This window comes from Acomys minous, assembly GCF_964271855.1.
Source record: "Acomys minous genome assembly, chromosome: 16".
Lineage (NCBI taxonomy): Eukaryota > Metazoa > Chordata > Mammalia > Rodentia > Muridae > Acomys > Acomys minous.
This window is the reverse complement of record NC_140498.1, coordinates 49,287,641-49,307,028: the sequence shown is the minus strand read 5'-3', so window position 1 is coordinate 49,307,028 and position 19,388 is coordinate 49,287,641. Positions and strand designations below refer to the sequence as shown.

Below are 19,388 nucleotides of genomic sequence, written 5' to 3'. Positions count from 1 at the left end.
GCCATGTGAGCGCTGGGAGCTGAAGTTGGGTCTTCTGAAAGAGCAGCTAGTGCCCTTAACCAGCAAGCCATCTATCTCTCCAGCCCCAAATTACGTAATTTAGCAGAGCCTGGTGGAGCACTCAGGAGGCTGCCCGGCCCGGGCTGCACAAGAGCCTGTTTCACACTCTCATGGTTCTGTGGTGCAAGGTTTTCATGTACAAAGCTCTCAGCTTAATCTGCACTACCACAAAGACAAAGCCCCTGACCACAGGTATGCTAGCTCACACCTGTAATCCCAACACTTGGAGGGAGAAGCAAGAGGGTTGCAACGAGTTCAAGGCCAACCTGGGCTACATGGTGAGACTCTGTCTCAAAACAATGTCATCTTTTGGTCATACACCATAGCACCAAGGCTGAGAGCTCCCAAATCAAACCCCAATGGTGTCCTGTCCGCATGAGCCTCTACACACAGCCGATCTTTATTTTAGTGCACAGATCAAGACATTTTATCTGTAAACATTTTTAGACTACGTGGCATACTCTTTGAGGTGGTGTATCTTTATAAACCTTTAAAACCCAACGACTACCAGATGCAGTGATACACACCTGTAATCCCAGCACTCGGGAGGCAGAGGCAGGTGGATCTCTGTGAGTGAGTTCAAAGCAAGCCTGGTCTACAACGTGAGTCCAGGACAGACAAGGATACACAGAGAACCCGTCTCAAAAGCAAAAAAGTAAATAAATAAAATTTAAAATATAATTTTTGTTGTACTAACTACATGTGTCTAGCTTCTTGCTCTTGACAGCAAGAAACCCACAGGACAGTCCTAACGGGATCTCACAAATGTTTCCTTCCATGGCTAGCACATGGCAGCAGGGTGGAGGTGAAAGGGGACCAAGCTCCTGACTTGGTCTCCCCCACCCCCAGTGTTAGGGTTTTAAACATGGCCATGCCTCTAGGTTATTAGAACCTCCCTCTTGGGGCTCTAATGCAGCAGGTGGCTGTCAGGTCGCTCAGGCCAACTAACATATTCAAAATTGAGCGTCAGCCCAGCTCAGCCTGGACTATAGGAGGTTTTCTGGCAGCTAGATAAAGCCAGCATTCCTCAGGAACTTGTGACACCTGTTCCACCAAAAGACGTCACATCCTTACCTCAGCAAAAGGAACCTAACTTCTCCAGTTAGCACGTGCCTCCAGTGCCTAGCAGCATTCCAAAGCCACGCCAGCCGGCTGCCTCAGCCCTCACCATCCATCCTTCTTATGGCCCGACTTCTCCAGGCTGCTGCTCCCGCTTCACTCACTGTTCTCTCTACTCCTTATCCTCTGTTGCTCTCCCCTCTCTCACAGATAGCTCTGACCATAGCCAGTCTGCGAGCTGTGTTCGGTCGACTTTTTTTTCTCTCTGTTCTGAACGTTCAGATGCCTCTGACTGTCTCTCACATCTACAATAATAACCTTTCCCTTAACAAACCATAGAGCAGTCAGTTTATACAGTGGTGACCAAGGAGAGTGGCATGCAGACAGGGCACATACTCAGAGAGGGCAGCAGTACTAGCCAGTCTGGTAGAGCTAAAGTTACATTTAAGTTTAAATTGCTGTGCCTAAGAGATCTATAAAACAAAAATGCCTCTAGCCTGTATGCCCAAGGACAGGTAACTTCCCAGAATGCTGGGGTCTGTTGTTCACCTAAGACAACAAGCCACATATTTTCACTTTTGTAAACAAGGTTGGTTACCCCAACTATACAGAAGGTGCTTGACCATACATAGGAGTTATGCCAGGCATGGTGATGCACGCCTTTACTCCCAGCACTCGGGAGGCAGAGGCAAGCAGAGATATCTCTGAGTTCTTGGCCAGCCCAGTCTTCAGATTGAGTCCAGGAGAGCCAGAGCTGCAAAGAGAAACCCTGTCTTAAAAAAGCAAAAGAAGCAAAAACAAAAATATAGGAGGAGTTACATAGGCAGGAAGTACATCAGGGTACGTGCTTGCCCACAACACAGCTTTGCAGGTTTTGCCCTTATAGGCACCAGACTAACGTAATTCATGGTCACTCTCTGGGAACCCAAGGTATTGGCCTGGCCAGCGCCCATCACCCTTGCCAGTATTTAACAAAGCTTGCTTCAAATTTGGCTCAAAAATTGTGACAGTGGTCTTATTCTCAGCTGGTGAGAGTAACAAATCCTGTCTGCAAATGTTCCACTACCTCATGTGGACTTTTCTTCTTGTTTCAAAACAATTCTCTCTCTCTCAAGTTTCTCAAGACAGGGTTTCTTTTGTGTGATCTTGGCTGTCCTAGACTCACTTTGCAGACCAGGCTGGCCTTGAACTCACAGCGATCCATTTGCCTCTGCCTCCCCAGTGCTGGGATTAAAGGCCACCACACCCAGCTCAAAGACAATTCTTGCCATTTACCAGCAGCCTATGTGAGTCAAAGCGAAGCAAGACCCACAAAGGATGAGGTTCCTAACCCAAGAGAAAGTGGTCCCCAAGGGCCACTGTCTCAGTTCACCTGAGGCCTCAAAACATGGCATCAAGCCGGGCGTGGTGGCACAAGACTTTAATCCCAGCACTCAGGAGGCAGAGGTAGGCGGATCACTGTGAGTTTGAGGCCAGCCTGGTCTATAAATGAATCCAGGACAGTCAAGGATACACAGAGAAACCCTGTCTTAAAAAAAAAAAAAAAGGCATCAAGATTGGCTTTAAAGGGCCAGTGAGATAGCTCCGCAGATAAAGGAGCTTGTTGTCAAACCTGATAACTCGAGTTTGATCCCCAGGACCCATATGAAAAAAGGAGAGAACTCTCTTTATAAATATCTTCCCCCACACACAAATAATGTAAAATATTTTAAGATTGGTTTAAAATAACAGAAAATATTGCTTAGCATTAATACAAAATATGTTTCAAAACTTAGATAATGTTAAAAATAAAGCCAATACAGAACTGGGTGAAAGAGTTTCCTAGGCAGCCAACAATCATGGTAAATACCGACTAAAGAGGAATTGAATATCAAAGAAATGGTTAAATTACCAGCAGGAAATGCCCAAATTTGGGCCCCTAGATCATCCTAAAAACAAGCAAGCATCAAACTTTTTTTTGTTGGGCATGACTCTGTAGAAAAATGTTAATTCAGAACTCTGGCAAGAGATTACATCCAAAGACCTTATGGGTCTGGAAGACAGACACACCTTTAACCCAGCACTCAGGAGACAGAGGCAAGCAGACCTTTGAGTTCTAGTCAGTGATGCTCAGGCAGTTCACTTGTGTCAGGGAGCTGAGAGGCAACAGAGTGGAGCTGAGTTTGTGGCAGTTCAGTTTGTACAGTTGAGAGGCAGTTTTATCAGGAGAGTTTTGGAGAGACAGGTTGAAGGGAGAACAAGCTAGACACAGGTGAAGACAGAAGGAGCCAGAGAACGAGAAGGAACCAGAAGATTAGAACAGACTGCTAGTTAGTTGGACGGTAGGCAGAGCAATTCACTGAGAAGTCAGATTCTATCAGGCAGCTTGAAGAGTTTGAGGCAGACAGCTGAGTTGAACCAGCCAGCCAAAGTTCAGAAAGAGCTAGAAAGGGTGAGCTTATTCAGCAGTAAATCTCAGAGGCTGAAAACATTCTAGGCCTAGATTAGATTGTACAGATGCTAGAAGCTTCCAGGACTAGGCAACTAGGATATAATAAGCCTCTAAGATAATAATTAAATCAGACAAATAAGAGTTACTTTAACATGTCTCCTCTCGCCTGGGTGTAGTGGCACACGCCTTTAACCTCAGCACTTGGGAGGCAGAGGCAGGCGGATCACTATGAGTTTGAGGCCAGCCTTGTCTACAAAGTGAGTCTAGGACAGCCAAGGCTACACAGAGAAACCTTGTCTCAAAAAACAAAAATAAATAAATAAACAAATGCCTCCTCTTGTTTACATAGGTACAATGAAAGGGCAAGTAAAATTTTCTACATCTTCCCATTCAATATTAATTTACAAGCTCATCTTCACGTTATCAGCAAGCTCATTCATCATTTAGGACGACATTCAAAGTGAGCATGGTGGCACGCCCATAAAGGTGGAAGCAGGAAGGCCTATGGGACTTTAAGGCCAGCTTAGTCTGACTGCCTGTCCTGTTCCAGGACAGCCAGGGCTCCACAAAACTGAGTTCAGTCCCTGGGACTGCACAAATACACAAAAACTGCCCAAGAGGCTACCTCGGCACAAAAAAACAACTAATAATTAATTAAACCAAACCAGTTCTAAGAACAAAACAGTGCTAGGAGTCTGCTCTGTGTGCGTGAAGCCACTCTCCCGCAGGATAACGCAGGCGCACAGTTCAGGTCAGACCAGACCAGCCTCTCTGCTCCTCTTAACAAGGACTTTGGAATCTTGCTGCTCAGCTCTTCCTGAGTAGAGGCAATGTCCTCGAGGCAGATCCTCCACCCAGACCTAGATACTTTGTTAATCATCTTCCGCCCCAAGGCTAACAGCCAGCTCCAAGCACAGCCTTCACGCCTGACTGTGCAGGTGCTAGCTTCAGCCTGGGGTGGGAGCCTCAAAGCCAGCCCAGTCCTCACAGGCACTGAACTGACCAGTCGGGCCTCACCGCTCACGCGGCTCCTGCTGCAGACTATTAGCAGGCATGAGCAGCAGGTGCACACTACTCGGTTCTCTGCTTAGTCACTCAGAGGGGGACATGGGCTCTCTGAATTACCCCCAGACCCTCCAAACTTACTTCTTTATTGGTTTCAGAGCACAAACAAGATGATTTTTAAAACTCCATAATAAAGCTATTGTCTATTCTGAAGAAAACAAAAAGCAAAGCCAGTGTTTTGATAGATGCTGGATAAAGGGAATTAGGCACCAAAGAAATGGTTAAATTACCAACGAACAGAGAAAGCCCAAATTTTGGTCCACTAGACCATCCTAAAAACAAGCAAGCAACAGATTTTACAGAAGTCATGGCAAGCCCAGCTGAGCCTCCTGGCCTGGCCACACTCCCCTATTTGACGACTGTGTACACACTCTAGCCCACTCCTATGATTACAAGCTTAAGTCAAAGTCAAGCATTACTCAGTAAGCCACTCATCACCGCTTAGCTCTCCCCCAGGCCGCTCTGCAGATTCTTCAATCAAGACGCCCCTGCACACCAGGGAGAGGTTGTCCATAGTCCACGGAGACCCAGGCTCCCCAGCTCACTCAACACTGCTTTGTGCCTTTCACACATCACAATGGCAGCAGCCACCCTGGCTTACAAGGTGGCCTCCCCTCCAGGCTGCACACCGCAGCACCAGAGGCAGGAAGAGAGATGACCAGGTCTGAGCCACTGGTTCACACAGGCCATCTGCAGAGCCACAGGAATGCAGTGGCACATCCAAGGCCACTCAGAACTAAAGGCAGCTCCAACGGTTAATGGTTTGTGCCAACTTGGCCAGGCAACACTGTCAGATATTTGGTCAAACATTATACTACAAGATGCTGTGAGGGTATTTTTAAAAAGATTAGCATTTGCATGAGTAGATTTTTAGTTAAAAGATTATCCTGCTGGACTGGGTCCAACCACAGAGGCTGCAGTACGAAGACGCTGATCTGTCCAGAGAGAAAAGGAATTCTACCAGCATAAGGCCTCCTCAGCTACCCGTCCACCTACAGACCTAAACTAACTGTGCTGCACAAGCCCATGGGCCAAGTCCCCCAAGCAGGAGAAAGATTCTGATGCACCCCAGAATCTCAGCACTTGGAAAACATAGACTCAGGCCAGCCTCAGCTGTGGGCCAGCCTGGGCTACAGGACACTCTGTCTCTAAATAAATAAATAAACAAAAACAAAGACCGAGACATACAGGAAGAAATAAGTGATTAAGGAACACACACGCACCCCTCTGGCCATTTCGCAGGAGAACAACGACTAACACAGAGGTCACAAATTTTGCTCCCAGGCTCAAAACCCCCATAGTCTGTGAATATGAATGCTGCTGCTGAGAAATGATTTAAATTATTTGAGAGTAGAAGAGAGCTGTATACATACAACATTCTAGAGGCTGAGGCATGATGGTGTGTCTAAGGCCAGCCCGAGCTACAACCAGGACCTTGCCCAAGAACACAGTGACAGAGCCACTTAGCAAGCAGGAGCTCTGCAGAGACACAGACCCCATGCGGGATTCCGATGAGGCAGTGCTTCATGAAACTGGACGCTGAGCATCCTACCCTCTTCAGTCTGTGAGCTGAAGGCCAGAAATGCTGGCGCTGTGCTTCTGAGAAGCAGGGGAGCCAGCGCGAGTCCTAGTCTGTGGGCAGGAAAAGACAAGCAAACCAGCTCACACTGTCAGGCATGAAGAAAGCTGCCTGCCTCCCCCAGGTCCTGGCGGACAGGAAACCCCTGTCATGAAGTCAAGCCAACACTGATCTAAGCCGCAATACACTCCCAGATTCCAGAAGCAAGGACTTAACCTGCCACTTATTGGTCCAGCATCACAGTGACCATATGCAAGACAACTGAGTTGTGTACTAACATGGAAAATACTAAGTTCTGGGGAGCAGCATATATGAACCCAACTGCCAGCATGGCCAACCTCTTTGCCAAATCTCAACTCTGGGGAATTTCTTTCCTCTGTACCTTGCAACATGGGTCCATCACAGATGAGCGCAGGTGGGAGGGCCAATGCACATGTGTGAATGAGAGCAGAACTTGTAAAATCTTTAGATTTATTTCTTTTATTTTATGTGTATGGATGTTTTGCCTGTATGTGTGCGTATGTGCCACATGCATAGTGCCTGGTGCTTACACAGGCCAGAAGAGAGCTGTGACTCACGATGTGGGGACTGGGAATCAAACTGGGGTCCTCTGCGAGAGTAACAAGTGTGATTAACTGCCAAGCACACTCTCTGGACTCAAAAACTTTCTAAACAGGGACAGTCTTCAAAGAAATAAGCAGTGTTAATATTACACACACATGAGCTTCAGAAGCACGGCACTGGAGGCCTCCTGTAGGTATCAGCAGCACTGTAGCGTGTCAGCCCCGTGGAAGGATGCTTTCTTTCTTTTTTTTTTTTTTTTTTCTTTTTTTCTTTTTTTGGTTTTTTGACAGGGTTTCTCTGTGTAGCCTTGGCTGTCCTAGACTCACTTTGTAGACCAGGATGGCCTCGAACTTGCAGTGATCTGCCTGCCTCTGGCTTCCAAGTGCTAGGATTAAAGGCATGTGCCACCACGTCCTACAAAGAACACTTTCACACATGACCATGCCACACATTACTAGAAGGGGCTGTGAGGTCAGCCATGATTAGTACATGATCACATGTACTCCAGAGCTGAAGAGAAGGGTACTTGACTGGCTAGTGTGCCTGGAGGAGCGGGAGCAACCAGCTGTGAAGAGCAGCAGCAGCAGCAGCTGGCCATGTGGCATCACTCAGTGTGTCAAAGGCTTCAGACACCATGTAACTTGGCTCTAAAACACCCCTGTTCCTTCCTCTGCAAACCACACAGAAGTGATACTCACTAACCAAAAACAGTAGCATACTGGTTGGAGGTTACTGATGGAGCGCTGTTCTCAGCATTCTTTTCTTTTTGAGTTAGTCTCATGTGGTCCAGGGTGCTGACCTTGACCTCTGTATAGCCTAAGATGTTCTGATGATGGATATACTCCAGCACACCAAGCTTATGCAGTGCCGGAGCACAAATCAGAGCTTCATGCATCCAGTCAAGCCTTCAACTGATGGAGCCACACCACCTGTCACAGCTCTTAGGTCGTCTTACTGTTACAGGGGACAGCTACCAGGGTTTGTCAACCTTCTGGGGGTCAAATGACACTTTCACAGACGCTGCCTAAGACCACCAGGAAACACAGATATTTACACTACACATCACGACAGTAGCAGAATTACAGTAATGAAGTAGCAACAACAATACTTTTATGGTTGGGTGTCACCACAGCATGAAGAACTGTAGGAAGAGCTGCAGCATGAGGAAGGTTGAGAACCACTGTCTTAGCCTCTGCAGAGCCAGCCAATCACATTTCTTTAGGCCAAGTCTACTTTCCTGTGTGCTTCCTAAGCTAGTGGCAAGTAAAAGACAGAGGAAAACCCTGCTCATAAAAGCAAAAGCCTTATGCTCAAGCAAAAATGTTGTGTTAAGTCCATTTAAATAGATTCCATTTTCTTAATTCTCAGCAGGGCAAGGTCATAAAGGTCTAAAGAATGAATAATGCCCCCAAAGGAATACAAAAATTGCCCTATTTTTATGTATGATGTGTGTGCATGTTCATATGCCCACATTCACATGTGCAACTGTGCATGCACACATGCCTTAGTGCACACGTGGAGGTCAGGGTTCAAGTTCATGTGTCCGTCCTGTCCTTCTCCCATGTTTGAGGCAGGACCTCCCTTGCTTTTCCCTGCTTTGTGGGCCAAGCTCCCAATGGTCCTTCTGTACTGACGCTCTCTTCTCGGGAGCACTGAGGTAACAGGTGCCTGCTCTGCTGCATCCAGCTGGGATGCTGAGGATCTGCACTCAGGTCACTGGCTACCATTTCCCCAGCCCCAAAGCTCCCAAGTCAGAGACATAACTCCCGCATCACGAGCTCAAGTAGAACTTACTTGTCTGGTGACTCCGAGTGGACGGTGTGCTTCCTTCCCGGTGGGTTCCTGTACACATCCTCGTCGTTTTCATCCACATCATCATCAATGCTTTTCACGTCAAGCTTCTGGTAGCCCAGTTCCCCATTCAAAGACACAGAATCAATTTTCCATGAGCTGCTGCTCTGGCTCCCATTGGAATTTGGCCCAAAGGGGCCCTCAAAGGCTGCTGTGATATTGATGGAGGATCGGTCAGAGTTCTCCTCCGAGCTTTCTGCAGTCCCAGGCATCTTTTTTAAAGTGTCCCCAATGCCCTGCTCCTCCTCGTCATCATCAAAAGAGACAATGTTGGTCACCTTCTTCCTCCTCCGCCGCTCCCTTTTACTTCTCGCATCTGACCAAAAAAAAAAAGTCTGTGGTAGTAGACGGAAGGAAGGCTAAACCACGCTCCCATGGGGCAGCAGAGCCTGTTGTCACACCAAGAATACTCAAGACTAAATGAGATTTTGTTGGGTTTTTAGGGTATTTTTGTTTTTTGTTTTGGGGTTTTTTGTTGTTGTTGTTGTTTTGATTGGTTAATTGGGTTTCTTTCTTTCTTTCTTTCTTTTCTTTCTTTCTTTCTTTTCTTTCTTTCTTTCTTTTTTTCTCCGAGAGTTTCTCTGTGTAGCCTTGGCTGTCCTGGACTCACTTTGTAAACCAGGCTGGCCTCAAACTCACAGAGATCCACCTGCCTCTGCCTGCCTGAGAGCTGTGATTGCAGGTGTATGCCACCATGCCTGGCTTTACGGTTTCTTAAATAATTTTTTTCATATAATATACTCTGATTATGGTTTCCCCTAGCTCCTCTGAAATGCTCCCCACCTCCTCACCCACTCAAATCCACACCTTTTCTCTCTCTCTCTCTCTCTCTCTCTCTCTCTCTCATTAGAAAACAAACAAGCATCTAATAATAAAAGAAAATAAAAACCAACCAGAATAAGACAAAAAAAAAAAAAAGAACAAGAACAAGAAACACAGACACAGAGACACACATTCACACAGAAAACCCTAAAGACACAAAATCAGAAACCATACATATATATAAGCAAAAGACCTGTAATATTTTTTTAAAGTGCCCAGACAAAGCATTATGAGACAAAAAAAATAATACCATTGAGTTTGTTTCTTTTATATTGACCATCTACTGCTGGGCACTTTTTAAGGTTTTTTTTTTTTTTAACTATTTTTAAAGGTGTGGTGTGTGTGTGTGTGTGTGTGTGTGTGTGTGTGTGTGTGTATGTGTGTGTCTATCTGTCTTTGTATGTGTGTATCTGTGTGTGTGTCTGTGTATGTGTGTCTGTGTCTGTCTGTCTGTCTGTCTGTGTATGTGTAAGTGTGTCTGTCTGTCTTTGTATATGTGTGTGTGCGTGTGTGCGTGTGTGTGTGTGTGTGTGTGTGTGTGTGTGTGTGTGTGTGTGTGTGGCCAAAGTGCTGAGAATGAGCAATTGTGAGTGTTCAGCCCTACACAAGATATCTTTATCCAACCCACCCCATGAAGGCTCCAAGAACATCATGGGAAAACAAGCAGAAGTGATGTAAGAGCCAGAAGGTAGGGAGGAGTAATGTAAAATGATGTCTACTGGACACAGCATGGGTGTTGTACCAGCGAACCCACAATAGCTGTGTACAATTGCATAAGAGCAGACTTGTGGAGGGGTGGACCAAGAGGCCTCACCCCGGTCTGAGGAGCTATTGGCAGCTGATGGCCGCTGGGGAAGGACTGTTACTTTTCTTTGGGTGTGGGGGTGGCTGCCAAGCTGCTCATGCTCTAGTGGACGGCCCACACCCACCTTCCTGCGGGCAGCACTCATGCACTCAGTGAAGGAGGGAAGGGGAAATGTTAGGGGAGGGTAGGCAGTAGACATGATCACAGCACACTGTATACAAGTATGAATTGTCAAAGAGTAAATAAGAGAAAAAAGTAAACTCTTTTCAAAGTTCTAAAGGGAGGGCCAGGGGTGGCTCAGCAGCTCATGTGCCGGCTGCACAAACAAAGGGACCTGAATTCAGACCCAGCCCTGGGGGAAGCTAGGCATGGTGGCGTCACCTGTAACTCCAGCTCCGGAAGGGCAGAGACGGGGGCTCAGTGGCCAGCCAGTCTAGCCAATCAGTGAGCTCTGGGTTCTGTCAGAGATTCTGTCTCAATTCAAAGGAAGGTGTACAGCCACAGAGGAAGATGCCCCATGTTGGCCTTCAGCCTTTGCACTTACATACACTCACACACACACACTCTGCATAAACAAACACACACATACAAGTCAACAGACAGGCAGGCAGACAGACAGACAGAAACAGATAGACAGATAAACCAGAATTACAAAAGTGGGTTGCTGGGCCAGGGCTGTGAACCTTCTGCTCAGGATCTAAGGCAATAAGATCCAAGTTCAAGACCAGCATGGGCAATGGAGTCAGTTCAAAGCCACCCCCAACAATGCTTTAGTTTTAGTTCAGAAGTAAAACATAAAAAGAGCGTGTGATATAGCTGTGTGGTAGAGCACTTACCTAGTATGTACAATCCTCACTATAAAAAAGAACTTTTTAAACTTTTTTAAAAGAGATGATCATGATTACTGCCTTAATGGATTTGGGACAACAGTATTTAACCCGAGTTTTAAATTCTACTAAAATCAACTCACTAACAACTCAAAATGCTCCAAGAGTATCATCAACTTTTGGCAAATGTTATCATAACCAAGTCAATTTCCCCATGCCTGCTCACAGCCAAGGCTCAGAGCTAGCCTCTTCCCTTCAGCCACTGCTTAAAAAGCATCCTCCCAACACGGGCAAGCATAAAGCACCCTCTCTGGGGCGCCTGTGTTTTCATTCTGTTTACCACAGGAATATCGCTTGTGTCTTTTGTTTTAAAACATCACCTCTGGCTGGGCGTGGTAGCACACACCTTTAATCCCAGCACTTGGGAAGCAGAGGTAGGCAGATCTCTGTGAGTTCGAGGCCAGCCTGGTCTACAGAAGAGAGTCCATGATAGCCAGGACTGTTACACAGAGAAACCCTGTCTCAAAAAACCTTAAAAAAAAAATCACCTCTGCCCAATCCCAAAAATACTAAGATGCTTAGCAGAGTCTCAGCTCACTGCTGAGCACAACACAGGGAAGGAAGGGAAGGAGGGAGGCAGAAGAAAGTGCTGGAAGATGACCCCCTGGCTCCCTAGGACACGTTGTTTGCTTGTCTACCATTCCTGTGTGGCCCCTCTTTCAGTGAATGTCGATTGAAAACAATAATAAACACCAGCAGCCTTTGCTCCCCAAGAAGGAGTGGCACTGAGGCGTGTCCCTGTCAGCTCCCCCTCACTCCCCCTCGGCAGCACACTCCTGTGCCACCTGGGGGGACGGGGGGTGCCCTGTGGCTTACCAACACTGACGTTCTTGGATATGACAGGCAAAGGGTCAGTCTCCTGCTCCGGCTTGATGAGAAGAGAGACAGCAGAGGACGCAGTGATCTCCCTGAGAAGGCTGCTCACGCCCTGCGTGGACTCCTTCAGCAAAGATGTCACGTTCTGCGTGGACTCCTTTAAGAGGTCGGAGACAGTGGGCGCAAATCTGCTCTGCCCGTTCAGATCCTTGTTGTCAATGTTAATGGCAAAGAGGATGGAGTTCAGGCCTGCCAAGAAAGGGGAGAGGGGCTCACACCCCAACACCGGCAACAGCTCCCCAAATATGAGACCATCGGGAAGTGCACTGGCAGACAGAGGAAGTGCATGAGAACAGTCTTCCCACACCCCCTCCCCGAGTGTCAGAAGCACGGGCGCCACAAGAAGCACCCTGGAGACGGTGATGGCAGAAGGTTCTGGAGAGAAGCTGCCTGGGCTGAGGCACAGGACGGCCTCTTAGCAGCTCTGAGACCTTGGTCAAGCCGTCTCCTTGAGCTCTAGCTTCCTTAGCTGGGCAATGACAGCAACAGTGACCTCGCAAGAGCTCAGCGTGCACCAAGAGTGCTGTTACAGTTACTTGAGCCAAGACTGGCGCTGGCAATCTATGGCCTGTAAAGAAAATCACGGCCAGAGCCTGACTTTCTCATGCACAGATGAGACTAACACGGCCCTCAAAATGTGAGACTCAATGTCACACTTTAAAAGAAACAGTGTAAATGGAACCTAAAGAATTTGGAAGGGAAGCCAGGCGAGATGGTGCCCACCTTTAATCCCAGCACACAGAAGGCAGAGGCAGGTGGATCTCTGTGAGTTCGAGGTCACCCGGGTCCATAAAGGGAGTCCAGGACAGCCAAGGCTACACACAGAGAAACCCTGTCTCAAAAAACCAAAAAATAAAAAAATTAAAAACTAAAAAAAAAAAATTTGGAAAAAAGACAAGCTTCCTTCCAGGGCCTTATTACTGCTGATAAGCCAGGAGCCTTTTATTTTCTATGGTTCTCTTAAAGGTGACTAGAAAGTTAACCATGTTCTCACCTCACATAGGAGGAGGAGGAGAGAGGTAACAGAGCTGACAGAATTCAGCTGACATGCAGTAAAACCAGGGGTCAAGGCACTCTGCCCGTCCCCGGTTCTTTATAGTTCACCTGCCAGGCCGCAAGCCAAATCCTTCAACCTCGGGCTTCATCTGCACGGTGTCAGATTCCAGATAAACTGCCCCAACTTAGAAAACAACAGGGCAGTGACTCCTCCAATCAGGAGGACACAGAACAGAACATCTCAGCATGCCCTTGGGCAATAAATCCACTCCCAGCGGCTCTTGCTCACCAAGCCTCTCAGGACAAGCTTACCAGCTGCCATGGTAGGGAGCATGCTGGACCTTTCTTCATCCATCACGAAAGACCAGTCTTCATAGAACGTACTGCAAGAGCAAAGCGAAAGGGAAAACTTTTTTTTTCCCCCAGAGCTAAGGACTGAACCAAGGGCCTTTAGCTTGCTGAGCAAGCGCTCTACCACTGAGCTAAATCCCCAACCTCAAAGGAAAACTCTTAAGGAAGTGAGTTCTCAGCATCCTAACACTGGCCAATGATTCCATCAGGTGGCTCTCTGGAAAGACCAGGCCTAGTCCATTACCCAGAGGGAATCTGGTCCCTCTCTACTTTGAAGTTTCTCACCAGAAACAAAGGTCTGAATGCACAAATCCTATGACTTCCTTCTTGGTCCCCCCAGGGACCCTGAACTTTAGGAGACTGAAATACACATATGCAAATGTATTTACAAAGCAGCAACGTTGAAAAGGACAGAGGGATAGATTCCACTCAACAAGGTACCCCAGAGACAGACAGGAAATCCAAGCTCACTAATATGGCTCACCTGATTGGCTAATGAAAAAAAGAGATAATTTCAGAAGCAATTACAGAGTTACAGGGCTCCATCAACCAAGGTATCCACTTATAATAACTTCTGGGCTACAAACCCAAACTCCACCTTAGTCATAAAAAGGGCTGGGAGGGTAAAGGACCGCTGTGAATTTCAGTAGCAGCTGGGGAGGGTCAGGGAAGCCTATGGGTATCCAAGGCAATCTAGCCAATCAATGGTACAGCAGAACTTAAAATCAGGTCTCCCAAGCCCAATTTCTAAGCACCTTAGATGACTCTGTTGAGCAATATTAACTACCAGACTCCTCTGTGCCAGGTAACAGAATTGTAAGTGCAGCTTCAATAATGTCAGCCCAGTACTGAGCAGCCTGCAGTTCAACAAGAGATGAGAAAATTAGCTGCTGACGTCACTGAATACCCAGGGGGAGGGCCATGCTAGGAAGGTGACAAACCAGTGTCAAGCTAGCATTTGACCTCGTTCAATTCCACAACAAATTGGGATCATTTGAAAATCTGAACCAGCTTTCATACATGTAACTGAATCTAAAGTATAAGTGTGTATGTGTCAGAGAGGGAGAAAAAGAGAGAGACAGCATGTGAGAGAGCACGTGTGTCCATGCTTGCACACGGAGCCAGAAAGAACCACCTTTTTTGAGACAGGTCTCTCACAGGCCTGGAGCTCACCAAGTAGGCCAGGCTGGCCAGTCAGCCCCAAGTATCTGCCTGTCTCTGCCTCCTTATCATTGGGACATGCATAACTTTGCTAGTTCTTTTTACATGAATTGTGGTTATTGTTGTTTGGGTTTTTTGTTTTGTTTTGTCTTTTGTTTTTGTGTGTTTGGTTGTTGTTGTTGTTTTGGCTTTTCGAGACAGGGTCTCTCTGTGTAGCCTTGGCTGTCCTGAATTCACTTTGTAGACCAGGCTGCCCTCAAACGCACAACAATCTGCCTGCCTCTGCCTCTTAAATGCTGGTACTGTTGTTTTTAATTATCTTTTTCTTCACTATTTTAATTTTATTTTTATTATTGTATACATATGTAAATGTAGGATGTGTGTGATGTGGGGCACACATGTCCATAGACAATTTTCAGGAGTCTGTTCTCTCTACTTCCACCATAAGATCCGCAGGCTCTGGGGGTTGAGCTCAGGGTTGCACGCCTGTGTGGCCAGCAAGAGCTTTTACCCATGGGGAGCCATCTCACTGGCCCAAGCGTTTTTAAGAGCAAACCCTGAGCACCCACTGAGTCACTGGTAGGAAAAGCCAGTAGATACAACACCCCAGGGCACTGGGACAGCACACAATGGAGCATCTTTCTAGCATGCACCAGCACCCGAGTCTGATTTCTAGCAAAGAAAAAAGTGGAGAAGAAGGGGAAGAGGAGGAGTGGATGGAGAAGTGGGGCTGTGGAAGCAAAAAGGGAGACCCGAGCCTGCAGAAACCTGGCGAGAATGACGTCAAGAGTCTGTCTGTTGGTCAGTTGGTTGGTCGGTATGTCGGTCGGGGTGCTGAGAAGCCAGCGTACTGCACCAATGAAATCTGAGTGTCAGCACTAGGCTCTCTAACACAGAAGTTCCTCAAGGTGCCGAGAGGACTGACCATGGCCATGGGCCATCAGGTGGCACATTCTGTGCCGGAGAGGACTGACCATGGCCGTGGGCCATCAGGTGGCACATTCTGTGCCGGAGAGGACTGACCATGGCCGTGGGTCATCAGATGACATATTCTGTGTCTGTCTACCATATTCACAGGCAGGTAACAACATGAAGAAATAAAAGCAGCCACTCAGGCCCCTGAGGCTTCTCAAGCGGTATTTGCTACAACACAGCCTGGCCTAAATAAACTTTATGCTCAAGTAAAAAACAAAACAAAACAAAAAAAAAAAAAACAAACAAAAAAACCCCACATAATAAAATAAAGCTTTTTCAGGAGGCAGAGGCGGGCAGATCGCTGTGAGTTCGAGGCCAGCCTGGTCTACAAAGTGAGTCTAGGTTGGCCAAGGCTACACAGAGAAACCCTGTCTCGAAAAACCAAAAAAAAAAAAACAAAACAAAACAAAATAAATAAATAAAATAAAGCTTTTAATAAAAGCAAAATGCTTCCTTCCCTAATACATTCTGAGCAGGCCTGGTCACACAGACCTCTCATCCCAGCACTGGGGAAACAGGCCAGCCTGGGTTACACTGTGAGTTCCAGGCCAGCCTGGACTACATGTGAGACCTTGTCTCAAAATAAACAAAAGAACAAACAAAGCTTCCATATCTTTTGGTCAGTTTGGGTCAGTAGAAGAATCCCAAAGTGAAAATTCCATGGGGTGAGAGCCAGCCTGTGTTCTAAGGCAACAGCTGCCTGTATCCACGCCCTGATCACAGCAAACACTGGTGGTGCTGACATCTGTTCTCCCACCAAGGGTGTGGCTGGCAGGGCTGCAGTAAGGAAGTCCTCTTTTCCCTTGGTGGGGGACAAGTGAGTCTGTCTCTAGATTCCTCCCCCGCCCAGGGCCACCCTGCTGGGCACCTGAGCCTGGCGCGGTCAGCCAGCAGCATGTGCAGGTAGCGCTCCAGAGAGTGCTCGTTCAGGGCGCAGCGCAGCCAGGCGCGGCCTCGGCCCACATCTGCTGTGATGTGATGCAGCGAGTAGAAGCGTTGCAGCTCGTGCTTGTTGAGGACCTCCTTCACGTAGAACCAGAACACGGGCTCTGGAAAGAGAAGGCAGCAGTGTCACCTTCAGAGCAACGGACACTGGGCAATGGTGAGTAAATGGCATTACCTCCTTAACACAGACAGCATGGGACAAAGGAATAAACAGGCCTCAAAACTCTCCACCTGCGATCACCACACTTAGTTCACAATTTCAAAACAGTCCAGTGGCTTTTTTTTTTCTTTTTTAGTTTTTTTTTTTTTTTTTTTTTTTTTTTTTTTTTTTTGAGACAGGGTTTCTCTGTGTTATTTTGGCTGTCCTGGACTCACTTTGTAGACCAGGCTGACCTCGAACTCATAGATCGCCTGCCTCTGCCTCTAAGTGCTGGGATTAAAGGCATGAGCCACCACACCCGGCTCAGCTGGTCTTTTTTTTCTTGCACCTTTTTAATACAAAAATCAACAGTTGTGGCAGCTAAATTATGACCCACTACATAAGTATGCATAACTACACCCTCATCTCTGGAGCCTGGCGCAGCAAAGGACTCTTGGCAACTCTGATGATGCGAAGCCTGTGGGCACAACATATTAACAAGTGTCCTCCTAAGAAGGCAGAAAAACTAACCCACAGGCAAGAATGCCATTGACTAGGGAAGCGAAGATTAGAATGATGTGGCCATTTCCAAAGAATGTCATCAGGCAGCAGAAGCTGGGAGAGGTGACAATAGTTGTCCCCTGTGGTATCAGTAGGAGCCAGCCTGCCATTGTCACCCTGACATGTTAGCCCAGTTACCTGACCTTGAAGTTGCAGATCCCAGGACTATGAGAATAGATCTTTTTAAGGCACAGGTGGTGTCTCGGTGTCATGAACCTGCAGTCCTGACTAATTGGGCAGCTGAGGCAAGCAAGGAGTTCAAAGTCAGCCTGGGCAGCATAGCAAGATGCCATCCCATCTCAACAACAAAACCCTACATTATATAGTGTAGTACTGATTATGTGTACATACATACATACATACATACATACATACATACAACCAATTCTGTATCTTGATTCCTTTTTTTTTTTTTTCTAAGCATGAACATTTTCCAGATTCAAAAGTCCTCAGGACAATTTTGCTCTATTACTTGTTCACTCGGTCTTCTGAATGTTGAAGGTGATTTCTGGCAGCTTGGTGGGATATAATTTAGCTCTCTCCTGATTACAAAGAATTGCTGCTTCCCCTCACACAGCCAAGAACATCCTTGATCGTGAATAATTACCCTCATTTCCAGATCCTCCGGAGAGCTTCCCAAATGGTGAGCTACTTGTTATAGGGACAGGAACAAATCTAAGGCTACAGGCAGGCCTTAAATAAGGCTGTACTGAGCCACAGGCAGACAATATTCTTCATATCTACCTTTCTTTCTTTCCTTTTTTCTTTTTTTTTTTTCTTTTTGGTTTTTCGAGACAGGGTTTCACCGTGTAGTCTTGGCTATCCTGGACTCACTTTGTAGATAAGGCTGGCCTCGAACTCACAAAGATCCACCTGCCTCTGCCTCCCGAGTGCTGGGATTAAAGGCGTGCACCACCACGCCCGGCCTATGTCTATGTTTCTTATCCACATACACAAACTACTTGGGAGTTGCAATCCTCATTTTGTGATCCATTTTCTTTATGTTGGATCATTGACAGTTCTTCATGCTATGGTCAGTACTGCAATGACAATTATTAGCTCTTGAGTGCTAACTGTGTACCAGCCATTGCCTAAACATTTAATAATGACCTCACTCAAACCAAGGCCATCTCACTCATCGACAAAGCCAGGACAAGTCCCACCTAGTTAATGTAAATGTTAATAAGCAGCACAGGTGAGCAGGAGTGTAGTGCCAAATAACAGCCACAAAAATCATATTTTGCCTCCGACCCCCTTAAAATGAGCGTGTTCACACTGTTTGATTTCTAACTAGGGCAGAGCCATGCCTCTGCTGCCAGACCCAGCTATTGTAAACTTATTATTATTATTATCATTATTATCATCATCATTATATGTGCATTGGTGTTTCTCCTGCATGTATGTCTGTACAAGGGTGCCAGATCCTTTAGAACTGGAGCTACAGACATTTGTGAGCTATCACGTGGGTGCTGGGAATTAAACACAGGTCCTTTGGAAGACTAGCCAATGCTCTTAACCACTGAGCCAACTCTCCAGCTCCAGACTCAGCTTTCAGTCTAGGAGCCAAACATGGTCACAGACCCCTCGAGAACATTTAGTCATCGTGGTTTCCTTCCAGAATACTGCAAATGTGCACAGCCCCAGAGACTAAGAAGCTCGCTCTAATACTTCAGTTCAACTGACCTAGGCTGACTCCTCTGTTCTAGCGAGCCCTGAGCAGTGCCACGCCAAGAGAGAGAACAAGGAGTCATCTCTGAGGGGCGTTCAGCCCAGCAGGAAGGACAAACAGGTGACAAGACCATTCGGTTGCATAGCCTTGGATAGGCACAGAGCCATGATAAACCTCGGGTTCCTCTCATGAGCACACAGTAAGTGGCCTGGGATTATGGGTTAACTGTGGAAAAGGGCGAGTGCTGAGCACAAGGCCCACATGGGCTGTCCAGCGATGGCAGCCTAACATGAGAAAACCAACGACCAAGGCTAAGAAGAGGTCCTGTGTAGCCTTCTCTTTCCTTTCTGGGTCAGCAGCACCTAAATACACATAAATGAGTGTGTAGATACTTGGGCACTCAGCCGCCCTTCCAGGTATTTTAACTGTGTTACTTACATTTATTTAGTGTGTGTCAGTCCACCACAACAGGTGTGCAAACGTCAGGGGACAATTTGCCAAGAGTCAGTTTTCCCCCTCTAAAATGTGGGTCCCCAGGGACTGACCTCGGGTTGTCAGGCTTGGTGACGCAGCTGAACCATCTCACTAGCTT

At 47.0% G+C, this 19,388-nt stretch overlaps 1 protein-coding gene across 6 annotated transcripts in view; it reads right to left on the bottom strand.

Annotated features, from left to right (window-relative positions):
• SNX29 (sorting nexin 29) overlaps nt 1-19,388 on the bottom strand; it is a 401,127-nt gene that overhangs the window by 331,328 nt on the left and 50,411 nt on the right. For 5 of the 6 annotated variants that reach the window (XM_084763168.1, XM_084763169.1, XM_084763172.1 and 2 more), the window contains 4 exons: nt 16,351-16,531; nt 13,308-13,378; nt 11,940-12,188; nt 8,553-8,925 (listed from right to left, as the gene is read on the bottom strand). In XM_084763168.1, coding sequence (XP_084619294.1) covers nt 8,553-8,925; nt 11,940-12,188; nt 13,308-13,378; nt 16,351-16,531 — 874 coding nt within the window. Of the gene's footprint in view, nt 1-5,034; nt 5,363-8,552; nt 8,926-11,939; nt 12,189-13,307; nt 13,379-16,350; nt 16,532-19,388 lie in introns of those variants that run through there. The other variant, XM_084763173.1, reaches the window with a different exon arrangement.